General features: G+C 41.9%; 1 protein-coding gene across 1 annotated transcript; it reads right to left on the bottom strand.

The window, feature by feature from the left end:
- Positions 1–933: 933 nt before the first annotated feature.
- On the bottom strand, positions 934–22,290 carry LOC112234575 (adenylosuccinate synthetase isozyme 2). The gene is made up of 13 exons (XM_024402754.2): positions 21,948–22,290; positions 13,927–14,029; positions 11,704–11,772; positions 11,545–11,595; positions 8,909–8,975; positions 7,657–7,764; positions 7,460–7,541; positions 7,221–7,347; positions 4,882–5,036; positions 4,318–4,442; positions 4,059–4,156; positions 2,689–2,838; positions 934–2,574 (listed from the first exon to the last, which is right to left on the bottom strand). The coding sequence occupies exons 1-13, from the start codon at positions 22,137–22,139 to the stop codon at positions 2,522–2,524; spliced, it is 1,380 nt and encodes a 459-aa protein (XP_024258522.1). The 5' UTR covers positions 22,140–22,290; the 3' UTR covers positions 934–2,521.
- Between the last annotated feature and the right edge of the window lie 521 nt (positions 22,291–22,811).

Here is a 22,811-nt window from a genome sequence, read left to right as displayed (position 1 = left end):
AAGTCCAGGCCACTCAAGGACATTGAGACTTGTCCCGAAGCCACTCCTGCATTGTCTTGGCTGTGGGCTTAGAGTCGTTGTACTGTTGGAAGGTGAACCTTCACCCCAGTCTGAGGTCCTGAGCACGCGTTAATCAAGGACATCTGTACTTTGCTCCGTTCAACTTTCCCTCGATCCTGACTAGTCTCCCACTCCCTGCTGCTGAGAACATCTTCACAGCATGATGCTGCCACCACCATGCTTCACCCTAGGGATGGTGCCAGGTTTCCTCCAGACGTGACGCTTGGCATTCAGGCCAAAGAGTTCAATCTTGGTTTCATCAGACCAGATAATCTTGTTTCTCATGGTCTGAGAGTCCTTTAGGTGCCTTTTGGCAAACGCCAAGCGGGTGGTCATGTGAATTTAACTGAAGAGTAGCTTCCGCTTGGCCACTCTACCAGAAAGGCCTGGTTGGTGGAGTGCTGCAGAGATGGTTGTCCTTCTGGAAAGTACACCCATCTCCACAGAGAAACTCTGGAGCTCTGTCAGAGTGACCATCGGATTCTCGGTCACCTCCCTGACCAAGGTCCTTCTCCACCGATTGCCCAGTTTGGCTGGGCAGCCAGCTCTAGGAAGAGTCTTGGTGGTTTCCAAACTTCTTCCATTTAAGAACAATGGAGGCCACTGTTCTTGGGACCTTAAATGATGCAAATCTGTGCCTCGACACAATCCTGTCTCGAGCTCTACGGCCAATTCCTTCAACCTCATGGCTTGGTTTTTGCACTGACAACTGTGGGACCTTAGACAGGCGTGTGCACCTTTCCAAATCATGTCCAATCAATTGAATTTACCACAGGTACAATCAAGTTGTAGAAACATCTCAGGGGTGATCAATGGAAACAGGATGCACGTGAGCTCAATTTGGAGTCTCATAGCAAAGGGTCTGAACACTTATGTAGAGAAGGTATTTATTTTGTATAAATGTGCAAAATTTCTAATAACCTGTTTTCACGTAGTCATTATGGGGTATTGTGTGTAGATTGAGGAAAACATTGAATTTAATCCTTATTAGAATAAGGCTGTAACAAACAAAAAAAACATTCCTGTGGAAAAGGGGTCTGACACTAGTCTGACACATCCACATATAAAAAAAGAGAAAGCACTCCACCACCAATGTAGAAAGCCCTTTCACAGCAGTCTACACCCATCTCTGTAGAGACCTGCAGATAAAGGCAAACTCATTTTTTAGCAATGTCCCATTCTACATGAATAGGCACCTCATATACAGGGTTGAACTTGAACACATGCCTCTCCCCATAACTATTTTTATTTCATAATTGAGCCATTGAGGTTTATATATTCAATCCATATGTAAACAGGCAAGATCATTTAATGTCTTTCATTTTAAATATTTAGATAGTTCTATTTCAATCACTAATATACAAACGGGAAACACGTGTTAGTGTTCACTGAGTCAGGAGACAATCTGCTGTCTAATACACTACATCTGCAGAAACACCCACACGTCTAATAGTAGCAGAACAGAATCAACCATACCTAGCCCTAGAAATAAAATATACACTGATATGATCGTGTAGAAGTCCTGAGACTAGAGTTTAGCATATCTACATCGTGTTTGCGTTGGAGCTTAAATTTAGGATTGCATTCATGAGTCATTTCAAATGTGGAGTTTGATAGCAAGATGACCCATCAACATGCTAACTGACCTAAACTGCTCACTGTTTAGTAGTACAACTTTTTACTGCTTTGAAATTAGACATTTCTAGTCAACTGGGGAAATGAAGAGGTTGTTTGATTGCGACACCTCCAAAAGGCCCATTTAAGATTGTAATGGAACCTAAATATATTTTCTTGCATAATGGCTTCGTTCCAGTTATGTTGCAGGGAACAAGGTCTTTGTAACAACAAACAGATTCTACATTTTCTGCAATTTGAATACAGAGACTGGTATTGTCAGGGACCGTTGTCCATGCAGAACACATGGAATCTGTAGTTGCTAGAGGGCCGTTTCATGGCCATGGGCTCATGCTAGGTATAAAGAATACATCTACACAAACGGGCACAAGTGACTTCATCACAGTACAGCCACAAAATATCTGTTAATGAATCAACCAAGTTCCACTGCAGCTCTGTACACATGGTCATACTGAACAGTCTGACATTGGCTTGTAGACGGGTCAATGACTGTCACACATCTGGATCAGAGGTTGGAATGTGGGGATATTGAATGGATAGGAGTGTGTATGTAGTGCATGTGCAAGTGTGGCAGAAGAGCAGATCCAGAAAGGCCAGAAGAGGGGGCTTTCTCACAAGCCATACATGGGGAGTAACAGGTGTAGGCTGGCAAGCAACTGAAGTGTACTTCCATCTTAACAACCAGAGGGGCAATTTTGAAGAGTCTCCAATGGGGGGTGGGGGTCATGCAGCATAGACCACCTTCCCAGGCCACAGGCCCCTGGAACCAGGCAGCCATCCGGAGGTAGGGAGAGGGGACTGAGGGTGTGATCTGGAGGAGAAGGTCTTAAAAGATCTGGATCATGGACTCCCGAGATTTTCCGACTCCAATCCATTTCACTGCAGGTGAAGAGGAGTTATTGAAAAGCTTTATCAATAAAAACACCAAATGTCCCCAGATATACCTATGACCTCTACAACTGGACATGAAGGTGGTAAGGAGGGGGTTCTTACCGGGCACACCGAGGTGCTCCTCAATGTAGCGGACATATTTCTGGGCGTTCTCTGGCAGCTCATCGAACGTTCTGATGGCAGAGGTGTCACTGTTCCAACCTGGCAGGGTGGCATACTGAACCTCAACACTTTGTAAGACTTCCTGGTTGGCTGGGGAGAGGTGGGGACAATGTCAGACCATAAACGTCTTAAGATCAGACTTGGTGGCAGCTGAGCAGGGTATTGGCAGGTAGCCTAGCGGTTAGAGCGTAGGGCCAGTGACCGAAAGGTTACTAGTTCAAATACCCGAGCTGACAAGGTGAAAAATCAGTCTGTGCGCTCTTGAGCAAGGCACTTATCCCTAATTGGTTCCAGGAGCACCATATATTAAGCAAGTTGAGACTAAACTGCTTGGATTAACCCTGGATTGTAAACAGTCATGGTCAAAACATATTGATAGTAGCTAAGATGGGAAGAGGCATGTCCATAATAAATGCACAGCTCTGCCTTCTTAACACTATCAACAAGGCAGGCCCTACATGCCCTAGTTGTCACACCTGGACTACTTTTCAGTCATGTGGTCAGGTGCCACAAAGAGGGACTAAGGAAAATTGCATTTGGCTCAGAATGTGTTCTTAACTGACTTGCCTGGTTAAATAAAGGTTAAAAAAAAGAAAAAAAAAGGGAAGCACGGCTGGCCCTTGGATGTACACAGAGCTAACAATAATATGCATGTCAATCTCTCCTGGCTCAAAGCGGAAGAGAGATTCACAAAAACAACTAGTGATGAAGTCAGAGGTATTGACATGTCGAAAGCACCGAGGTGTCTTTAAACTACTAGCACACAGCGCCGACACCCAGCATACCCCACAAGACATGCCACCCGAGGTCTCTTCACAGTCCCCAAGTCCAGAACAGACTATGGGAGGTGCACAGTACTACAAATAGCCATGACTACATGGAACTCTATTCCACATCAGGTAACTGATGCAAGCAGCATAATCAGATTGAACAAAAATTACAATACGCCTTATGGAACCTCGTGGACTGTGAAGAGACACACATGATAAGACACGCAATCTACACACACACACACATATATATAGTGATTGTAGATGTGATAGTAGAGTAGTGGCCTGAGACAACACAATGTGTTGTGAAATGTAATGTATTAAATGTGTTAACTGCCTTAATGTTGCTGGACCCAGGGAAGAGTAGCTGCTGATTTGGCAGGAACTACATGGGGATCCTTATTAAATACAAATACTACTATGGCCGACCATGTAAAACACATTTCACATTTATGTGACAATAAAGCATTGTTTTTTGGGGGAATAATGCAATTAGGTATATAATATGCCCCCTTATCTGGTTCACTTCATCCAGCCTACCTGGAAAATTAGGTATATTTTCACCATCCACAGAGTATGACACACCAACTTTGATCTCAGGGAGCACATCCAAGATGTCTAGCTTGGTGAGAGCTAAGCTGAACAGGAGGACAACAGAACATTGGGAGGTTAGCAGGCATGTTACCAACACCCAAATGCAGGATCTGTACAACGCTGATAAGGTCTATTCAAGTATACTGAGACCGTAGGTAAAAAGCGGGAGATGTGGTGATGGACAGTACAGAGTTGAGGGACTCACGCAGTGAAGCCGTTAATCATGTGGGCATATTTGATGAGCACGAGGTCCAGCCAACCGCATCTCCTTTTACGGCCCGTGGTCACACCCACTTCTTTTCCCCTCGTCTGCAGGAGCTCCCCAACGTCCTTCAAGAAGGAAAGACGCACTCAATAATCACTTTAAGATCACTAACAACGTAAACCATGGCGATGTCAAGTCTTAAAATGTCGCCATTCTCTGTCCTGTCCAGGTGAAGAAACGGGTAGTTCCGTTATTCTATGGATTATTTCACAAGCTCCACCAGAGGGAGCTGTTTAACAACCAACTATCGTTCCCAAAACTGTTTGAAACCCACACAGTCGCATGTCTCTGCCTGTGATGTTCTCAGAACACACACTGGATTTCAGAACTCTGATGACTCAATCAGCAACTATGCCATACCCCCCCACATTGACACTACAGTCTACTCACACTGGATACAGAGAGCAGGAAACACAGCCATGTGAACCAATATGACTGTAGCCTGCAGCGGTCAAAGACATTAAGGCCTGGCTTCCCTCAAGGTAGACAGGCTGACATTCTTACATTGAACTGCTCAGAGGGAAAGGCTCCGATGCCAACCCGGGTGGTATAGGCCTTGACCACGCCGTACACCTCACCCACGTTCTGCGGCGGCATGCCTAGGCCCGTGCACACCCCGCCTACTGTGCAGTTAGACGAGGTCACGAAAGGGTACGTTCCTGAAACCAACATGCCAAAGGGATACAACACCATCTTATTTCCTTCGGTCTTCCTCAGATAAGACATGACAATGCATTGGTGCTGCAGTCAAGTTACAGCAGATGATTATCATAGCACAATGACTGTATTAACATACAGTACCAGTATTATCTACATTGCCAAATAGTGAAGACATCAAAACTTTGAAACAGATGGAATCAAGTGGTAACCAAAACAAAAAGTGTTAAACAAATCAAAAATGTATTTTATATTTGAGATTCTTCAAAGTAGCCACCCTTTTTGCCCTGACAGCGTTGCACACTCTTGGCATGCGCTCAACCAGCTTCACCTGGAATGCTTTGTCAGTCTTGAAGGAGTTCCCACATATGTGGAGCACTTGTTGACTGCTTTTCCCTCACACTGTGGTCTAACTCATCCCAACTGGGTTGAGGTCAGGTGATTGTGGAGGCCAGGTCATCAGATGCAGCACTCCATCACTCTCCTTCTTGATCAAATAGCCCTTACACAGCCTGGAGGTGTGTTGGGTCATTGTCCTGTTGAAAAACAAATGATAGCCTCACAATGCGCAAACCAGATGGGAAGGTGTATCGCTGCAGAATGCTGTGGTAGTCATGCTGGTTAAGTATCCCTTGAATTCTAAATAAATCCCAGTGTCACCAGCAAAGCACCCCCACACCGCCTCCTCCAAGCTTCACGGTGGGAACCACACATGCAGAGATCATCCGTTCACCTACTTCGCGTCTCACAAAAACACGGCGGTTAGAACCAAAACTCAAATTTGTACTCATTGGACCAAAAGGACAGATTTCCACTGGACTAAATGTCCATTGCACGTGTTTCCTGGCCCAAGCAAGTCTTTTTTTTCTTATTGGTATATGTGCTTTAGTAGTGGTTTCTTGGCAGCAATTCAACCATGAAGGCCTGATTTGCACAGTCTCCTCTGAACAGTTGATGTTGAGATGTGTTTGTTACTAGAACTCTATGCAATTTCTGAGGCTGGTAACTCTAATGAACGTATCCTCTCCAGCAGAGGTAACTGGGTCTTCCATTCCTGTGGTGGTCCTCATGAGAGACAGTTTCATCATAGTGCTTGGTTTTACTTGAAATTTTCCAGATTGACTGATCTTCATGTTTTAAATGAATGATGGACTGTCATTTATTTGTTTATTTGAGCTGTTCTTGCCATAATATGGACTTGGTCTTTTACCAAACAGGGATATCGTCAGTATACCACCCCTACCTTGTCACAACAACTGATTGGCGCAAATGCATTAAGGAAAGAAATTCTGCAAATTCACAAGGTACACCTGTTCATTGAAATGCATTCCAGGTGACTACCTTATGAAGCTAGTTGAGAGAATGCCCAGAGTGTGCAAAGCTATCATCAAGGCAAAGGGTGGCTATTTGAAGAATCTCAAATATATTTGATTTGTTTAAGCTTTCTTGGTTACTACACAATTCCATGTGTTATTTAATAGTTGATGTCTTCACTATTATTCTACAATGTAGAAAATAGTCAAAATAAACACTCTTGAATGAGTAGGTGTGTCCAAACTTTTGACTGGTACTATAGCTTGTAATACAAGTAAAGGAAACTAAATGCTTCAGTCTTAACATGACATGCAAACAATCTCCCTGTCAGATGTGCTTAAACAGAGGTGGATTTTCCAGTCCAAATTAGTGGGCCTTTCAGATCAGAGGGGTTGAGTAATCCCACCCATAAATGTCTGCACAGGTGCAAAAACAAAAAACATTCTCCTTTATGCAAAACATTAGCAAAGCCATATGATACCTCCTTTCACCTACTACCATTGTGTCAAGGAAAAAGAAAATGGTGACCGTCAGTAAATAGCAACCCTCTCCTTCAGCAGTTGTGTTTATGGACTATGGCATGCTTTGTGACAGAAATATCTGAAAGTGACACTAGACAGCATAGCTCAGAGTCATGCACGGTATAAGAGTGCTCTCTGGTGTTCGGAGCAGTGAACAGGTTGTTCCAATCCTTATGACAGCTCCGATACAACTGTTTCAGTAGAGTTAACTCACCAGTAAAAACGGCTTGAATTTCCAGCCCACTTCTTGAAGACCATCCGTTTGTTAGCTTGATCAGTTCAATGGGGGTTAATTGGCAATTGACACAGTGAAAGGGGTTAATTGACATTATGACAGTGGGGGATACTCACCAAAGTCAATATCTAAGAGGGCAGCGTTGGCTCCTTCTACCAGGATCTTTTTGGGAGGTCCATGTAGGGCCTCGTACATGTAGAAGACGCCATCTTTCACCATATGCTTTAACTTCTCCACGTAATCCTGGACAAGAACACCACACACACGTAACCCTAAAAATACACTGAAATGTAGGAAGGACATAATGTATCCAGTGATCTGTTTATTCAACTGATATGGAGGACCTGATTCTGACCTTCAACTTGCACAACTCTCCATCGATGTCAATCTCCAGGGTCGGGTACATAGACTGATACTGCGAGGCTAAGACTTTAAATCTACAGAGGATAGACATCAATACAGTTCTATTTGAATCTTACCAGAGCTAGTTGTACTCTGACTAACAGGAGGATAGCCATTATTGGCCATATGAGGACAAGGCCACACCCTCACCTTTCAGAGAACTGCGTGAAGTCAGACATGAGGTCACATATCCGGAGGCCGCTGCGGGCTGCTTTGGCTGAGTACACTGGGCCAATCCCCTTTTTCGTTGTTCCGAGGCTGGGTGTGGAATACAGGGAACAATACAGAGTCCTTCAACATGTATTTGTGTGTGACTGTGTAAGGTCAGACGTGATGGAGTTGTAGGGAAGTAGCTACTATTCTAAGTAGTGTTTATGGGTCTGGAACATCGCCTGCTGCTGACTGAAACAATGGCGCTGCCGTGAGGGTTGGAGAGCATCATCACAGTCACATGGTGCTGCTAGGGGATGTCTGGTGACGTAACGTCCCTGGTCTGATGTGGGGATGACTTCTCATGTGAGAAAGACCCTATCAGTGAGGATATAAGTGGTCTTCTGGAGCAGAGACAGGGTATCATGAGTACGAAACCCTCCAGCAAGACAGAAAAATAACAGGTCCACCACGAGACTCCTGGAACAAGTCATGCTGTTACTGCAGGAGATCTAATCTAAGCATCTGTTCTCCGAGGTAAGAGTGAAGTTGTAAAGCCTTGTGGAATTTCAACACCATAACTGGTAATATAAGCCTATATAAGCCTGTTTTACACAAGAACTCAAAATCAGGACAGTGTGCTTATTTTGATCCTGAACAAAAGCTTAAAATGCCCTGTATATCAGAGTGCTGTCCTGTATCTAAGCTGTCCTTCCTAACCTCTTCTCAGAACCAGATTGGGTGTCTCTATCACATGACTAACAGGTAACAGTAGTAACCTGCAATAGCTACATTAGTGTAGGATTTGTTTGCTATTCCTGAATATGGAATAAACCCCAGACTACAGTATGAGAGAAATTTGGCTAATCACAGCCAATTCTTTCAGGCAGAACGAACAAGGCAAAACTGTTAAAACCGCTCCACAACACCGGTGCAGAGAACAATGTTGGGATATTTCATATTTGACATCTTTGGAGACTTCAGTCAGTTGAGGTTGTTCCAGTACTTATGGTAGCTAGACTTTATGCTGAAAAGGTTTATACTGCGTATCAGTCATAGGAAGGGAATCTTGTTTTTCAGCTCTGCTTCAAGCTGGAGCCAGTTATGGTTGTTTCATCTTACAAGGCTGGACGCATGGAAGGGCTAATATACTACACATTCAACCCCCCAAAATGATGTTTTACAGCACTGCTGCAAGCTGAACCATTACTGAGCCATAAACCAGGAGAATGACAGGTGGCGGGGTTCTTACTTCTTGCCCGCTTGCTCTTGTCTCTGCTGCTCTTGCACACCGTCGACCGCTTGATGGAAATCAAACACTGTGGGAGGAGGTAGAGAAGGGCAAACTCACAATCCTGGTCACCTCACCCCCGCTTCTCTGCTCCTCACTAAAACCTAGCGTAGTATCCCAATTACCTCCCCGGAAGTGTTCCCTTGTGCACTCGACACCCATTTAAAAAGGCATTGGATTGGTTGGAGATCCACAACAGTTCTAACATCAATCCTTCATTTTAAAATCCATGAAGGGAAGTGAGCAGTAGTGTCTGTTGCTCTCTTCCAGTCAGAAATGGCCCCTGTGAGAAAGAGGGGTCATATGATAGATTTCTTTTGCCCAATTCCCTTTTTTTTGCTTAGTAGAGCCTTCGCAAGGCCGCTTTTGGGACTACAGTATCGTATAAATTCAGCATTTTCTCCATTTAGTTTCAGGTTTTTCGCCCTCACAACTCACTTTTTTGATAGAAAAACTCATTTGGATTTCTAAGTACACAGCAATGCTTAAACCACATCAGGAGATTACTTTTGAGGTCTGAGGGAATTTCTTTTTTTGCTTAGTTACCCTTTAATTCCACTGTGCACCAGCAAGAGGCTGTTTTTAGGGGTGTTTTGTAGCACACGTGATGGTAGTTTGCAAAACAAATATTTACTGAACAGATAAAAATAATGATATCATTCTGCCAGGTAAGCATAGGCTAATTTGTAGTTAATATTTCATTGAGAAGGTTTTTAGGAAAGCCTTTCCAGCTACCAGAAGACTTTATTAACATCGTCGCTAACGGCTACACAACGTGGTAAACAAGCCCACTGCACATAGACAGGGAATTCTCATGGTCTCTTCAGAAAGTTGCAGGAAATACAAATCACTGATTCATTTGTTCATGTCTTATGATAAACTTGGGCAAACTAATACATGTTCAATAAATTTAGTGGATTCCCTACTATGCATTTCAGAATTTTGTTGGGCCCTATAGTCCCTAAAGCTAAGGCACTACTGAGCAAAAACGGTTTATAAGTGGGGTCCTTTTTGGGGAATTTCTTGCTGCGCTGACTGGACAGTTTGGCACTTCTGACACTGAGCACACGGACAAAACATCTAAAGGCTCTCTGAACAACAAGTCTAGTGGAGTAGAGTTTACCACTTAAAGGGTAAACCAAACAGGCTCAAAGGACAGATAATGCAACAAACAATTGTCATTTCTGTGTGTAAAAAACTAATTTCCCTTTTCCCTCCACACCTCTTTATAGAATAAAATGGACCAAGGTTGGGCTAAGGGGGGGGAGAAGACTGAATAATGTAGCCTAATAAAAGTCTAAGAGTCTAAGACATTCTGCTTTTCACAACAAAAAAGCTTAAGTCAGAGTGAACAAGATTTATGTAACATTTGATTTAAAACAGGTCTTCGGAGTGCGTCTTTGGTCAAATCAACCCCTCCTTATAGCTACTTTGGGAAAAAATCAACTTACCATGACTGATATGTGGTTGTCCCACCTAGCCATCTTAAGAATGCACTAAGTCACTCTGGATAAGAGAATCTGCTAAATGACTCTATGTACAAAATACAAAAGGTTCCTTAAACAGCTAAGCTAATCAATTGGCCACCTTCACCCTCCCCCAAATAACAGAAACATGTTCTCCATGAAAGCCTCCAAGTCACACAGCATTGTTGGATCTCTTCTGGGCAGCAGCTTTGCACAGACTCTGGCAGTGGTATTCACTAACTAAGAGCCCAACTTTTGAATAAAAAATTTAAAAAGTAACTAGGCAAGCCAGATAAGAACAAATTCTTATTTACAATGACGGCCTACCCCGGACGGCGCTGGGCCAATTGTGTGCCGGCCCCTATGGGATAAAGTATGATAAGCTCTGCTTTTCAAAATCTGACAATTGGAATGCATTTATGATGAAAATAAAAACATTGACAGAAAAGAGATAAAGCTGACTCATTATTCCCATGAACTGTAGTCCTGTAACGTTCTATATAGTAGAGTATAGAGCAGGGGTGTCAAACATTGTGAGGGGATCCAATCCAGGCCAGCAAGTGGAACAAACTCAAGATACTTTAAAATGACTAAAACCAAATAAAAACTGTGTAGAAATGGACCCACATTCATACAGTTTATTGACTGTATCTAGCTAATAAATCACTGAAATGAAAGCTAGACAGTCAGGGAGCATAGAAAATTCCCAAAATGATGGCATGGAATGGATGGACAGCAATGAAATAACACATTCAGTCCAGTCCTCCAAACGTCGTTGAAGACCGAATGCGGCCCCCGGGACAACATTAGTTTGACACCTTTAGTATAGAGTATGGGGCTCCCGAGTGGCACAGTGGTCTAAGACACTGCATCTCAGTGCAAGAGGCATCACTGCAGTACCTGGTTCAAATCCAGGCTGCATCATGGCAGAGTCCCATAGGGCAGCACACAATTGGCCCGGTATTGTCAGTGTTTGGCTGGGGTAGGCAGTCATTGTAAATAAGAATTTGTTCTTAACTGACTAGCCTAGTTTAAAAAAACATGTTTTATTTTTTTTAATAAATAGAGCTTATAATGCAGCTGAAGTTGTAATGTAAAGGCCCTTAAAGAAAAGCCTGAGGCAGGGCTTACCAATGTGTGCTCGGTCTGAAATGATCAGCCTCTTGTCCCAGCCCACCAAACCTGAAAACACACAAGACATCTGACAGTAGCACCTTTAAGCAATACGGCAATCTTCCAGGCATCAGAGTATAAGGGAATATTAAAACAGGATAGCTCCTTCATACTCACTTTTGCCTTTGCGCATATTCTTCTCAGCCTCCTCAAAGAGGCCAGGCAGGTGGATCACTACCCCATTACCTGCGGAACAGACACAGGCAACATGGAAGATGTGGAGAAAGTGATGCATCAGTAACCAAACAGGGAAGTCAACAAAAGTACTTTCCCATGAAGAGCTAAATACACATACTTAGTCAATAAAAGTTGATCTTAGAAAAACAGGTCTGCTCTTCCACTGAGCAATCATTAAGGCCACACGTTAAATAAATGAGGAGCGTGCCATAATAACCTTTTCTGCACATAGAAAGTCTTATTCAAGATGACTTTTTCCTCATGGCAAACAGTGCTCCGAATTCTTTTTTGCCCTCTGAAAGCCTGCCTGTAGAGTTCAACTAGAGAGCAATAGTAGGGAGTGTGCAAGTTAACATTCTATATGTTCAACTGCTGACGAGTCATGGTTAAGAGCCAGAGGACATCTTTGTTACGTGTCACCAAAATAGACTAGACCAGTGGTCACCAACCTTTGAGTCAATATGCATGCAGAAACCTACTGCTCTGATTTTTTATTAACATGACTAAAAAAAACGTAAGCCTACGCATCATTAACCAATTAAAAACAATACTGCAGCAATGAGGTTTGTGCAGTACGCTATAGACCAATGCATTATCACCACATACTGGCTTTGCATGAATTTACCTGCCAATGCATTGTTGTTCGGGACATTAAAAAAAATAGATATTTCAAAATGATGACACTGGTAATAGATCCATTGTTGTATTACTTGTGAGGCACATCTGAGTGAGCATACATTGAACATATCTGGCGTTTATTTTACTGGGCTGATGGTGCGTGCATCTGATGGTCAGTCTCAGCGGAGGGAGAGAGCAGCAGATTGAGGGTCCGTCTCGCAACATCCCTCCGCTCTCCCTTCCCTCCACTGACCAAAAAGGGACACAGTCTTCCAGCTGATGGTGAAACTCTAGTCGCACCACATTATTTCTGTCTCATGCACAAATTCATGTTGTTACGCCCATGAACAGAGTTTTGGATTCAGGGTTAAACTTGGAACATTGTTATACTGAAAAGTATAGGAACATTATGGCACCCCTCATGTCTCTTTTGTAACTAATGAAGTTTGGGAGGGGCTGAGTGCAGGGGAAACAATTGCATGTGACAGTACTGAAGGGGAGAAACCATTGAAGGCTCATATCACTTAGTTCCCTGCTTAGCAAGAATGATGGTATGAATACCACCACGGGGGAAGCCATGTCTGTGTTACAGTTGTATCGACCCTTTGGGAAGGATTAAACTTGGTTAAGCTTCTCTAGCGTTCGTGAGTTAGTTAGACAAAATTAGAACCTAACAAGAGAAAGTGAAATATTCCTCAATATAAATAAAGACCCACGCCACTAACAACGCAAACCTTTCAATACAATTTCCTACTCATTCATTACTGCTGCACTGCATGTTGTAGCGCTGAGTGGAAATAGGAAGAACACACATTTTATGGCTTATAAAAGTGTTGAATACAAAGTGTTGACAGAGCTGAGAAAGAACTTGAACATGAATTCAGTCATAAAAACAGCAGCTCTTTGCTGTATTTGTTGACAGTCTCTACTCATGGCTTTAAACCTTTTGAAATATCAGTATCAATTTTGTCATGGATTTCTTTATTGCCTGCTACGTCACTGCAGACATCTGACTGGCCAGTGGTCGCATAGTGCACTTGATTTCCTCTCCAGGCCCATCAGGAAGGCAGAGTTTGTACTTTCAGACACATGAAATGGCAACAGTTTGCCTACCCGGCACAGCTATATATATATATATTACACTTATATTACACCCGGCACTTATATATATATATATATATATAGGTGACCATTGGACTAGACAGTCAGCCCATTAGCGAAATGTTACTGCAGATAAAATGTGACCTGTAGCAATGGGACCTGTGGCTCCCAGTCAAGTCAAACACATTGTGTGGCATTAGAATATAATACAGATTGGCTATATTTGGGGAGAAGTCATTCATTTTAGCTGCTAGCATATGAAAGTGTGGATGCAAACTGCACAGGAGATTCAATAAACAGAAAGCTGTATGAACAAAAGACTAGAGAACTAACCATAGTAAACCATTAGCATTTCTTCATAGCTCAATTCTTGTGAAATCAGCCATTTGTCCTGTTCAGTCCTCAGTCCAGTAAATAGGGGACCAGAGGCGGAGTTCTACTCACCAATGAAAGCAGTAACCTTAGGGTTGATAATGCCGCTGGGTAGAAGGTGGAAGTCATACTCGACAGAGTCCACCACCACCGTGTGTCCTGCATTGTTACCACCCTGCAGAGAGGGACAGAGGGAGAGTCAGAAAGACAAGACATCCAACATTATGAAACAAATCACCACACCACCATAAGCAATGTGAAAGGCCTTGCTTTTCACGACTCAATATTGGACATACAGCAGAAGCACGTCAACCTTTCACCCATATTTGTACCATTTGATAATAGTACAGATAATGTGGTTTGGCCTCTAGTCTCCGACCCTGGAACTCAGACTCAGATATCAGAAGAGCCCATTCAGACACTGACAACCTAGCGCCCATTGACGATAATAAAACTGGCCAGAAGATGCTAAGAGGCCCGATGCATGCTCTAAACATTAACATGCATCGCTTATGGTAGGGTTTCAAAAACATAAGAAAAGTATCTTTCATATCAGCGAGAATGAATTGTCACAAACAAAAAAATTGTAAAATTATTACACACCTTTATATGGTTCCCACACAGCCATATTACATTGATTCTAGAGCCAATTGGCCTCTAAATAGAACATACAGTGCATTCGGAACATATTCTCACCCCTTTAAAATTTCAGTTACGTTACAAACTTACCCTAAAATGGATTAAATCGGACCTCCTGATTTGCGCAGCAGTCTAAGGCACTGCATTGCTTAAGGCGTCACTAGAGACCCGGGTTCAATCCCAGGATGTGTCACAACAATCCGTGACTCCCATAGGGCAGTGCACAATTGGACCAGCATCGTCCGGGTTGGGGAGGGTTTCATTGGCATACGGGGGGAGAAGCAAGGTTTGGTGGGTCATGTTTGAGGAAGCATGACCTGCCTCTCGAGCCCGTTGGAAAGTTGCAGCGATAAGATCGAGGTAAAATACAAAAAAAAAAGTTCAAGCAAAAACCGGGTGTAGATTTCTTTTGCAAATGTATTGCAAATAAAATAAATACCTAATTTACATAAGTAATCAGACCCTTTGCTATGAGACTCCAAATTGAGCTCAGGCACTTCCTGTTTCCATTAATCCTTGAGATGCTTCTACAACTTGGAGTACACCTGTGGTAAATTAAACTGATTGGGGAAGGGTACCAAAACATTTCTGCAGCATTGAAGGTCCTGAAGAACAGTGGCATGCATCATTCTTAAATGGAAGAAGTTTGAAACCACCAAGACTCTTCCTAGAGCTGGACGCCCAGTCAAACTGGGCAATCGGGGGAGAAGGTCCTTGGTCATGAAGGTGACCAAGAACCAGATGGTCAATCTGACAGAGCTCCTCTGTGGAGATGGGAGAATCTTCCAAAAAGGACACCGGCGCTACAGGACCACCAATCAGGCCTTTATGGTAGAGTGGCCAGACGGAAGCTACTCCTCAGTAAAAGGCACATGGCATCACGCTCGAGAGTTTGCCAAAAAGGCACCTAAAGACTGACATTGAGAAAGAAGATTCTCTGGTCTGATGAAACCAAGATTGAACTCTTTGGCCTGAATGCCAAGTGTCACATCTGGAGGAAACCTGGCACCATCCCTACAGTGAAGCATGGTGGTGGCAGAATCATGCAGTGGGGCTGTTTTTCAGCGGCGGGATTGGGAGACTAGTCAGGATCAAGGCAAAGATGAACAGAGCAAAGTACTGAGAGGTCCTTGATGAAAACCTGCTCCAGAGCACTCTGGACCTCAGAAGGTGAACCTCCACCCCAGTCTAACAGGACAATGACCTTAAGCACACAGCCAAGACAACGCAGGAGTGGGTTCGGGACAAGTCTGACTATCCTTGAGTGGCCCAGCCAGAGACGGGACTTGAACATCTCTGGCGAGATCTGACAATAGCTGAGCTCCCCATCCAACCTGAGAGCTTGAGAGGACCTGCAGAGAAGTATGGGAGAAACTCCCAAATACAGGTGTGCCAAGCTTGAAGCGTCATATCCAAGAAGACTCGAGTATGTAATTGCTACAAAAGGCACTTCAGCAAAGTACTGAGTAAAGAGCCTGAATTATGTAAATGTCATGTTTATTTTTTTTAATAAATTTGCAAAAATGTCTAAAAACCTGTTTTTGCTTTGTCATTATGGGGTATTGTGTGTAGATTAAGTTGTTTTCCTCTAATCAATCTTAGAAATCGTAGTAACCTAACAAAATGTGGAAAACGGCAACGGGTCTGAATACTTTCTGAATGCACTGCATCTACCGCAATTACCTTATGATCTATCCTGATGCCTAGTCACTTTACCATGCTTTCATGTGCATATCTACCTTAAATACCTCAACCCTGCACATTGATCTGGTACTCCCTGCATGCACCGTGCATAAAACATGCTCTTTCAATGACAGCTTTCACCTGGTAAGTCTATGATCCCCTATTGATATCACTTGTAGATGAAGCACAGGAGACTGATTAAAAATCCTTCATTAACCTTTGAGACATGATTGTGTATATGTGCAATTCAGAGGGTGAATGGTCAAGAGAACACATTTAAGTTCCTTTGAAAGGGGTACGGTAGTAGGTGCCAGGCACACCGGTTTGTGTCACAGTTCACACTCAGTTTCCTGTGTGTATCACGTAAGGAACGCTGTCGACACCTTGTAGAGTCCACGCCTCGACGAATTGAGGCCATTCGAAGGGCCAAAGGTCACAACTCAATATTAGGAAGGCGTTCTTAAAAACTTCCAAGGATTGGACCCTTTCAATTTGCACCTAAAATGACATACCCAAATCCAACTGCCTGTAGCCCAGGACTTCAAGCAAGGATATGCATAATTCTATATACAAATGGAAAGGAAATATTTAAAAAATATATATATAAAAAAAACACTGGAAGTTTGTGGAAATGTGAAATATAGGGGAACATAACATTAGATCTGGTAAAATATACAGGGATGGGTGTTCAAAAATTAGAACCCAGTTCCTACATTTGAATATAACAATGTATTTCATCAACCAAAACTATGCTACATTTTATCTCTGGGACCCTGAGAATGACAAATCAGAGCAAGAGTAAGTAAATTCACCTTCAGAAGTGAATGTATCAAACCAGTTGCCATGGTAAGTTTGTTGTGCACTCTTCAAACAGCATGGTATGTTTTCACTGTAATAGCTACTGTAAATTGGACAGTGCAGTTAGATAAACAAGAATTGTTTAACAAATCAAGGCTATGCCATTGCACAGCCTTCTACAAGCAAGTGCCACACGGCTGAGGTTACTACCCTTTTGAAGATTGTGCTCCATGATATAATTTAAATAGTTGATATTACTGTTTCAATAAATTAATCTTAAAATGGCACATCCGTGATGTATGCTAAATTGCCTCATTATTTACGTTATCTGTAACGGTTATCATAAATTAGGCATTGATGCTCAAAGTTGGCATATAGATAAACATGTTTAAAATATGTACCGGTGCTGCCCTTGTTCTAGCATTTTTTTTTTTTTACAGCTTTATGTTTTACATTGAGTACTTGGCAGAAAAAAAATGGTAGTACCAGAACAGTCAAAAAAGCTCAAATACCTATCCCTATCATAAGCTTCCTAGGGCTGCCTGAATAAATAATTAACTTAGGTTGTTTAATAGCTCATAATGGCAGTGGAGGAAAGGGTACCATGTCGTGCAGCCCTAATAACAGCTACGTTAGGTGTTTACCATTCACATCGATGGGGTTGTAATAGAGAGCATCGAGAGCTTCAAGTTCCTTCTTGTCCACATTACTAAGGACCTATCATTATCTAAACACACCAACATAGTCTTGAAGAAGGCAAGAAGGTCTCTTCCCCCTCAGGAAGCTGAAAAGATTTGGCATGGGGCCTTAGATCCTCAAAGTTATACAGCTGCATCCCTGGTGTGTATGGCAACTGCTTGAACCATTCATCAAGTGGCTACCCGGACTATTAGCATTGACGCCCTTTGTTTTTTGCACAGATTCTCTTGAAGCTACCTCGTACCTCTGCACATTGACTCAGTACCGGTACTCCTTGTATATAGCCTCATTGTGATTGTATTGTGTTACCATTTCCTTTCTTTGACTCTGCATTGTTGGGAAAGGGCTCATAAGTAAGAATGTCATGTTTAATTCAGAGCATGTGACTTTGTCAAAGTAAAACTGAAAACAGTCTGAATTCAGGCTACACAAGGTCGACGCCATGGTTGTGGTAATCACTCAACCCATAGGCTTAGCTAGGTGGCTTGCCAATATATAGTATCTTTATTGACAGCCAAATCTAACTTGCATAGACATGATTAAACTTGTCAGATGCATCAACTGCTGTCTTCAGACATTCCATCATGCTTTTGATACTTCAACGGCAAGTGAGAAGGTACATAAAAAGCACTTGCTCGCATATACAGTACTAGGAGTTTGAATCACCTTGCAATGCCAGACTGTACCAACAAGACATGGTAAGACCAGGCTCTGGTATTAGGGTTGTGTAATATGAATGTATATTGAACAAAATATAAACATGCAACAATTGCAAATATTTTGTTACGTTATAAGAACTGTAAGGAAATCAGTAAATTTAAATAAAATTAGGCCCCACAAATGGGCTTTATTACATACAGAAATACACCCCCACATCTGTGGCATTGTGTTGTGTGACAAAACAGCACATTTTAGAGAGGGCTCTTATTGTCCACAGCACAGGGTGTGTAATGATCATGCTGCTTCTTGATATGCCACAGCCATCAGGTGGATGGATTATCTTGGCAAAAGAGTAATGCTCACTAACAGGAATGTAAACAAATTTGTGCACAGAATGAGAAAAATAAGCTTTTGTACATATGGGACATTTTGGGAACCTTTTATTTCAACTCATGAAACATGGGACCAGCACTTCACATGACGCATTTATATTTGTGTTCAGTGTAGCTAGCTGGCTATTAGGGATGGGGGGGTCGTTAGTTACATATCGATTTCTTTATGATATATCGTTTTGACAACGAAATATGTTTGCACTAGTTGACTGCACAAGAAATCATTTTTTCGACATATTTTTAAAATAGGGAGCCAATTTGTTTTCAGCTCTTAATTCCATGACTGATCAAAACTCGTTCTCATGGCTCTCTTGTCCCTTCCCAGCGCTATGATGCTTTAGAATTCAATGTGACATTAGCAATACAGTGCAGAGTTAAATTGTCAATGCTGAAGGTCTATTGGGTTGCTCGAGTAGCTAACCACACCAATTTAATTAATGTTAGTTTACCAATTGGGTCATTCATGAAACCATTAAAATACCATGGCAGTAATGATTTTAAATCTAAAACATGTAATTTAGTACTATAACAAAACATAAAGATAAGTGTCCTCTACCTTGCACAAAGAGTAATTTCAACATAGGAATGTATTATTTTTGGTAAAAATAAATGGATGTTCTACTTGATGTCATTTGAAAACAAATTAACTGAATATTCATGTATGATAATGAAAACAAATATTGGAAAAATTAAGTGTCTGAACATTTTTGAAGGACTTTACACGCCGATAATTTTAAATAAAGTTTGATTTTGAATGAAGCAACACAACTGCCAGTACCTTCAAGATGGCTACCAGGTAAGCAGATCTCTATATTTCTCCAGTTAAAACCTTTTAAGGTATAGGGGGCAGCATTTTCACTTTTGGATAAATAGCGTGCCCAATTTCAACTTCCTGCTACTCATGCCAGGAATATAAGATATGCATATTATTAGTAGATGTGGATAGAAAACACTGAAGTTTCTAAAACTGTTTGAATCATGTCTGTGAGTATAACAGAACTTATGTAGCAGGCACAACCCCGAGGACTAACTGTTCATAATTTTTTTAATTTTTTTTGCCTCCAACTGCTCCCTCAGTTGTCTTTGCCAAGGGATATTAGATAGGAACCATTTTTCAGTTCCTACCACTTCCACTGGATGTCAGTCGTTGGAAATTGGTTGAGGTTATTCATTTGTGCAACAAAGAAGAAGCACACAGTAGAAGACAGACACACAGTAAGCCATTCAGTCTAGTATAGGATGACATTTCCATAACAGTAAGATTTTCCCCATGTTTTGGTACATGCTCATTTCATGCTTCCTTTCCATTTCAGATATCAAAAACAAAAGCAATATTGTAAAATCAAGAAAACTCTAGATCTGACAAAGCAACGTGAAAAGAAAAAGCAGTGCCGGGAAATTCAAAGGTATCACAGAAGAAGATGATAGACTTCAACATGTTCAAGAAGCAAAATTAAAATTAAGAAGTTCAAAATCATCAAGAAGACACAGCCTCCAAGAGAACAGCCATTCTCACCTCAGCAGGTGAATGGCCCTGCCATCAACTCCTAAAATAAGAGACATCTCTACAGATACCAGGACCAATGAAGACATCTAACCCAAAGGAATCACCCAAAAAGAGGAACAGAAGAAAGAAAACTATCAAAATTGAGGTCAGTTGCACTACACAGAAGAGAATCTGCTGAAGAGGACCAAAGAGATGTTCAACCTAAAGACTTGAGATGGCCAAGAGGAAGCAGGTAATTGTCAACATGGAAGGCAGAGGTCCAGAAGAAAACTACAAAGTCAGTGAAAATTACTCAATAACAGCCAGAGAAGACTAATGCACAAACTTGTTAGCCACTTCCTTCATCAAGATGAAGTCTCCACTGTAATAAATGGGAAATCCAGAGATAGTCGGAGAAAGGGCCAGATATTCCATAAGAGAGCCCTAACAGACACTATGGTAAATCTTCAGAAGATGTGTGTCCGAGAATCCAAGGAACAACCTTTCCAAGGCTCAATTCTTTAAACTTGAGCCATTTTGGATTGGCCAGCGAAGAGTCAGACAGAGAAACATGTGCTTGCAAACGCATGAAAAGTTTGGCTTTACTTTAAAGAAGCTGCACCAGCTTGGGGTCATAGGAACATCATCCCCAAGGGACACTGTACAGGCCTGTGTGTGTAGTGACAATGACATGTGCTGTTAATGTTTTTGTTTAGCTTCTTTATTTTTAGCATATGTACTTTTGAAGCACTGCAAAATTAAATTGATTGAACTTGAATCCATGATTGTGCCAATATTCTCTCATTTATTTCCTACATTAAATGTTATGTTTTTAACCATACCTCAGTCATAAATACTTATTCTCATTACCGAAATCAACATAATTTTACATACGTTTTTGAAATTACCACAACGGGTGATACTTTTATGAAAGTAAAAATAGTGGTTCTCTTTTAAATACAGGCTTGCCACCATTTTGAAATATATGTCAGGTTTCAATGGAATATGAAAAATATTAGGTGTTAGATTGCGGAAGGTGTTGTAGTAATGAGATCAGTCAAAATCAACAACAAAAAATATTTAAAAATATATATTATTTCAGAGTTAAGTAACTGTGCATGACTTAATAAAATAGGTCTTGACGTTCAGACCATTGCGGTAGATTTTTAAGGACTTGTTTTGGAAAATATGTTCAAAAATGTGTTACATTTTCAGTAAATGTTGTAAAAATTAATGCTCAAACACTTCAGACCTTGTTATTAGTGCATAAAAGGGAAATTGGTTGATGCAAGTATTTTTTAAGATGTCTTATTTGAAATCTTTGAAACCAAGGTTTCGTGAGAATCACCCAATTACAAAAACAGATTTAGCTAACTAACCAGCCAACACTAGCCTAAGCGGCTAACTAGCAACGCAAGTTGCACAAACACACAAGTTCACGAGCTAGTGTTTGCTAGTTAATACGTTTTGGAATTACAACAAAAACAGATTTAGCTAACGTTAGTTAAACAACACCAGAGAGGGATAAGAATCTCTGGCACTACAATTAAGCCTTTGGGGCTAGTTTTTTTGCAACACACTGACTGTCACAACCTTGGCTCGCTAACTTGTTAGCTTAGTTATATAACTAGCTAGGTAATGTTAGCTACATTATTTACAATTACATGTCCTTCAGCAAGCTTATTAGCTAGCATACGTTTAGCCCATTCAGACGGTAAAGTGGCTCTGTAATTTACCTGGCATCTGCAAACAATATCGGCGTCCTGAGCGAGCAGGTCCACAACTTTCCCTTTGCCCTCGTCGCCCCATTGAGCCCCTAGCACTACAGTCACCCTGTTGCCAACATTTGGTCTGGCCACGTGTGGCTCTGTACTAGTGCTATGGGCTGCACCGTTTTGCGCAGCATCTTTTCTCCGGCTCTCCGACATGTCCGTCTCGTTCTTCGCTGCAGTCTGGCTTTGGTAGTAGTGGTTTACAAACCAGCCCTGCGCGCGGTCTGAAATACAGTTTATTTTAAACCGACACGCCCACTAGCTCCATTAATCGACAACAACAGCCAGGGTGTGAGGGGATTGGATTAATGCTCCGGCCCTGCGTTGTCCCCGACACATCGAGATGGAAGTGTATTCCATCTAGCCACAAGCATACAAACATCATAACACCGGACAACAGCATTTGATTTGTCGTATGGGATATGTGGGGGCCATAATGTTTGGGAGCCAAATTAACGTATATTTTAGGTGAACAGAGAAAAAAATATCAGGCTCCCCAAAAAACTGAATGCCCATCACTATATTATTTGTATTTGGTAAATATCCGATACAATGTGATTCGTCTCAGATCTGCACAAATACAGAATGATTTCTAACGTTCCATAAACTCCATCACGTGACTGCATAATATGGTGTGTTTGAAAAATTCCCTGTGGAGTGCCAAAGTGCTCTCTCCGCGTTCGCAAAATCTGACGTTGTCAGATTGTCCGTTTGAAAAATCTAGAGCTTTCGCTCTAGGAGCGTTCAGAGCGCACACCGGAAGCTCTGGCCGATGAGTAGGGTTGATCCGAGCGTTCTGACCTCACAACAGCAGTCAAACTCCCAAGC

Source organism: Oncorhynchus tshawytscha, linkage group LG01, assembly GCF_018296145.1.
Source record: "Oncorhynchus tshawytscha isolate Ot180627B linkage group LG01, Otsh_v2.0, whole genome shotgun sequence".
Taxonomy (NCBI): Eukaryota; Metazoa; Chordata; class Actinopteri; order Salmoniformes; family Salmonidae; genus Oncorhynchus; species Oncorhynchus tshawytscha.
This window is presented reverse-complemented; position numbering and strand designations above follow the sequence as displayed.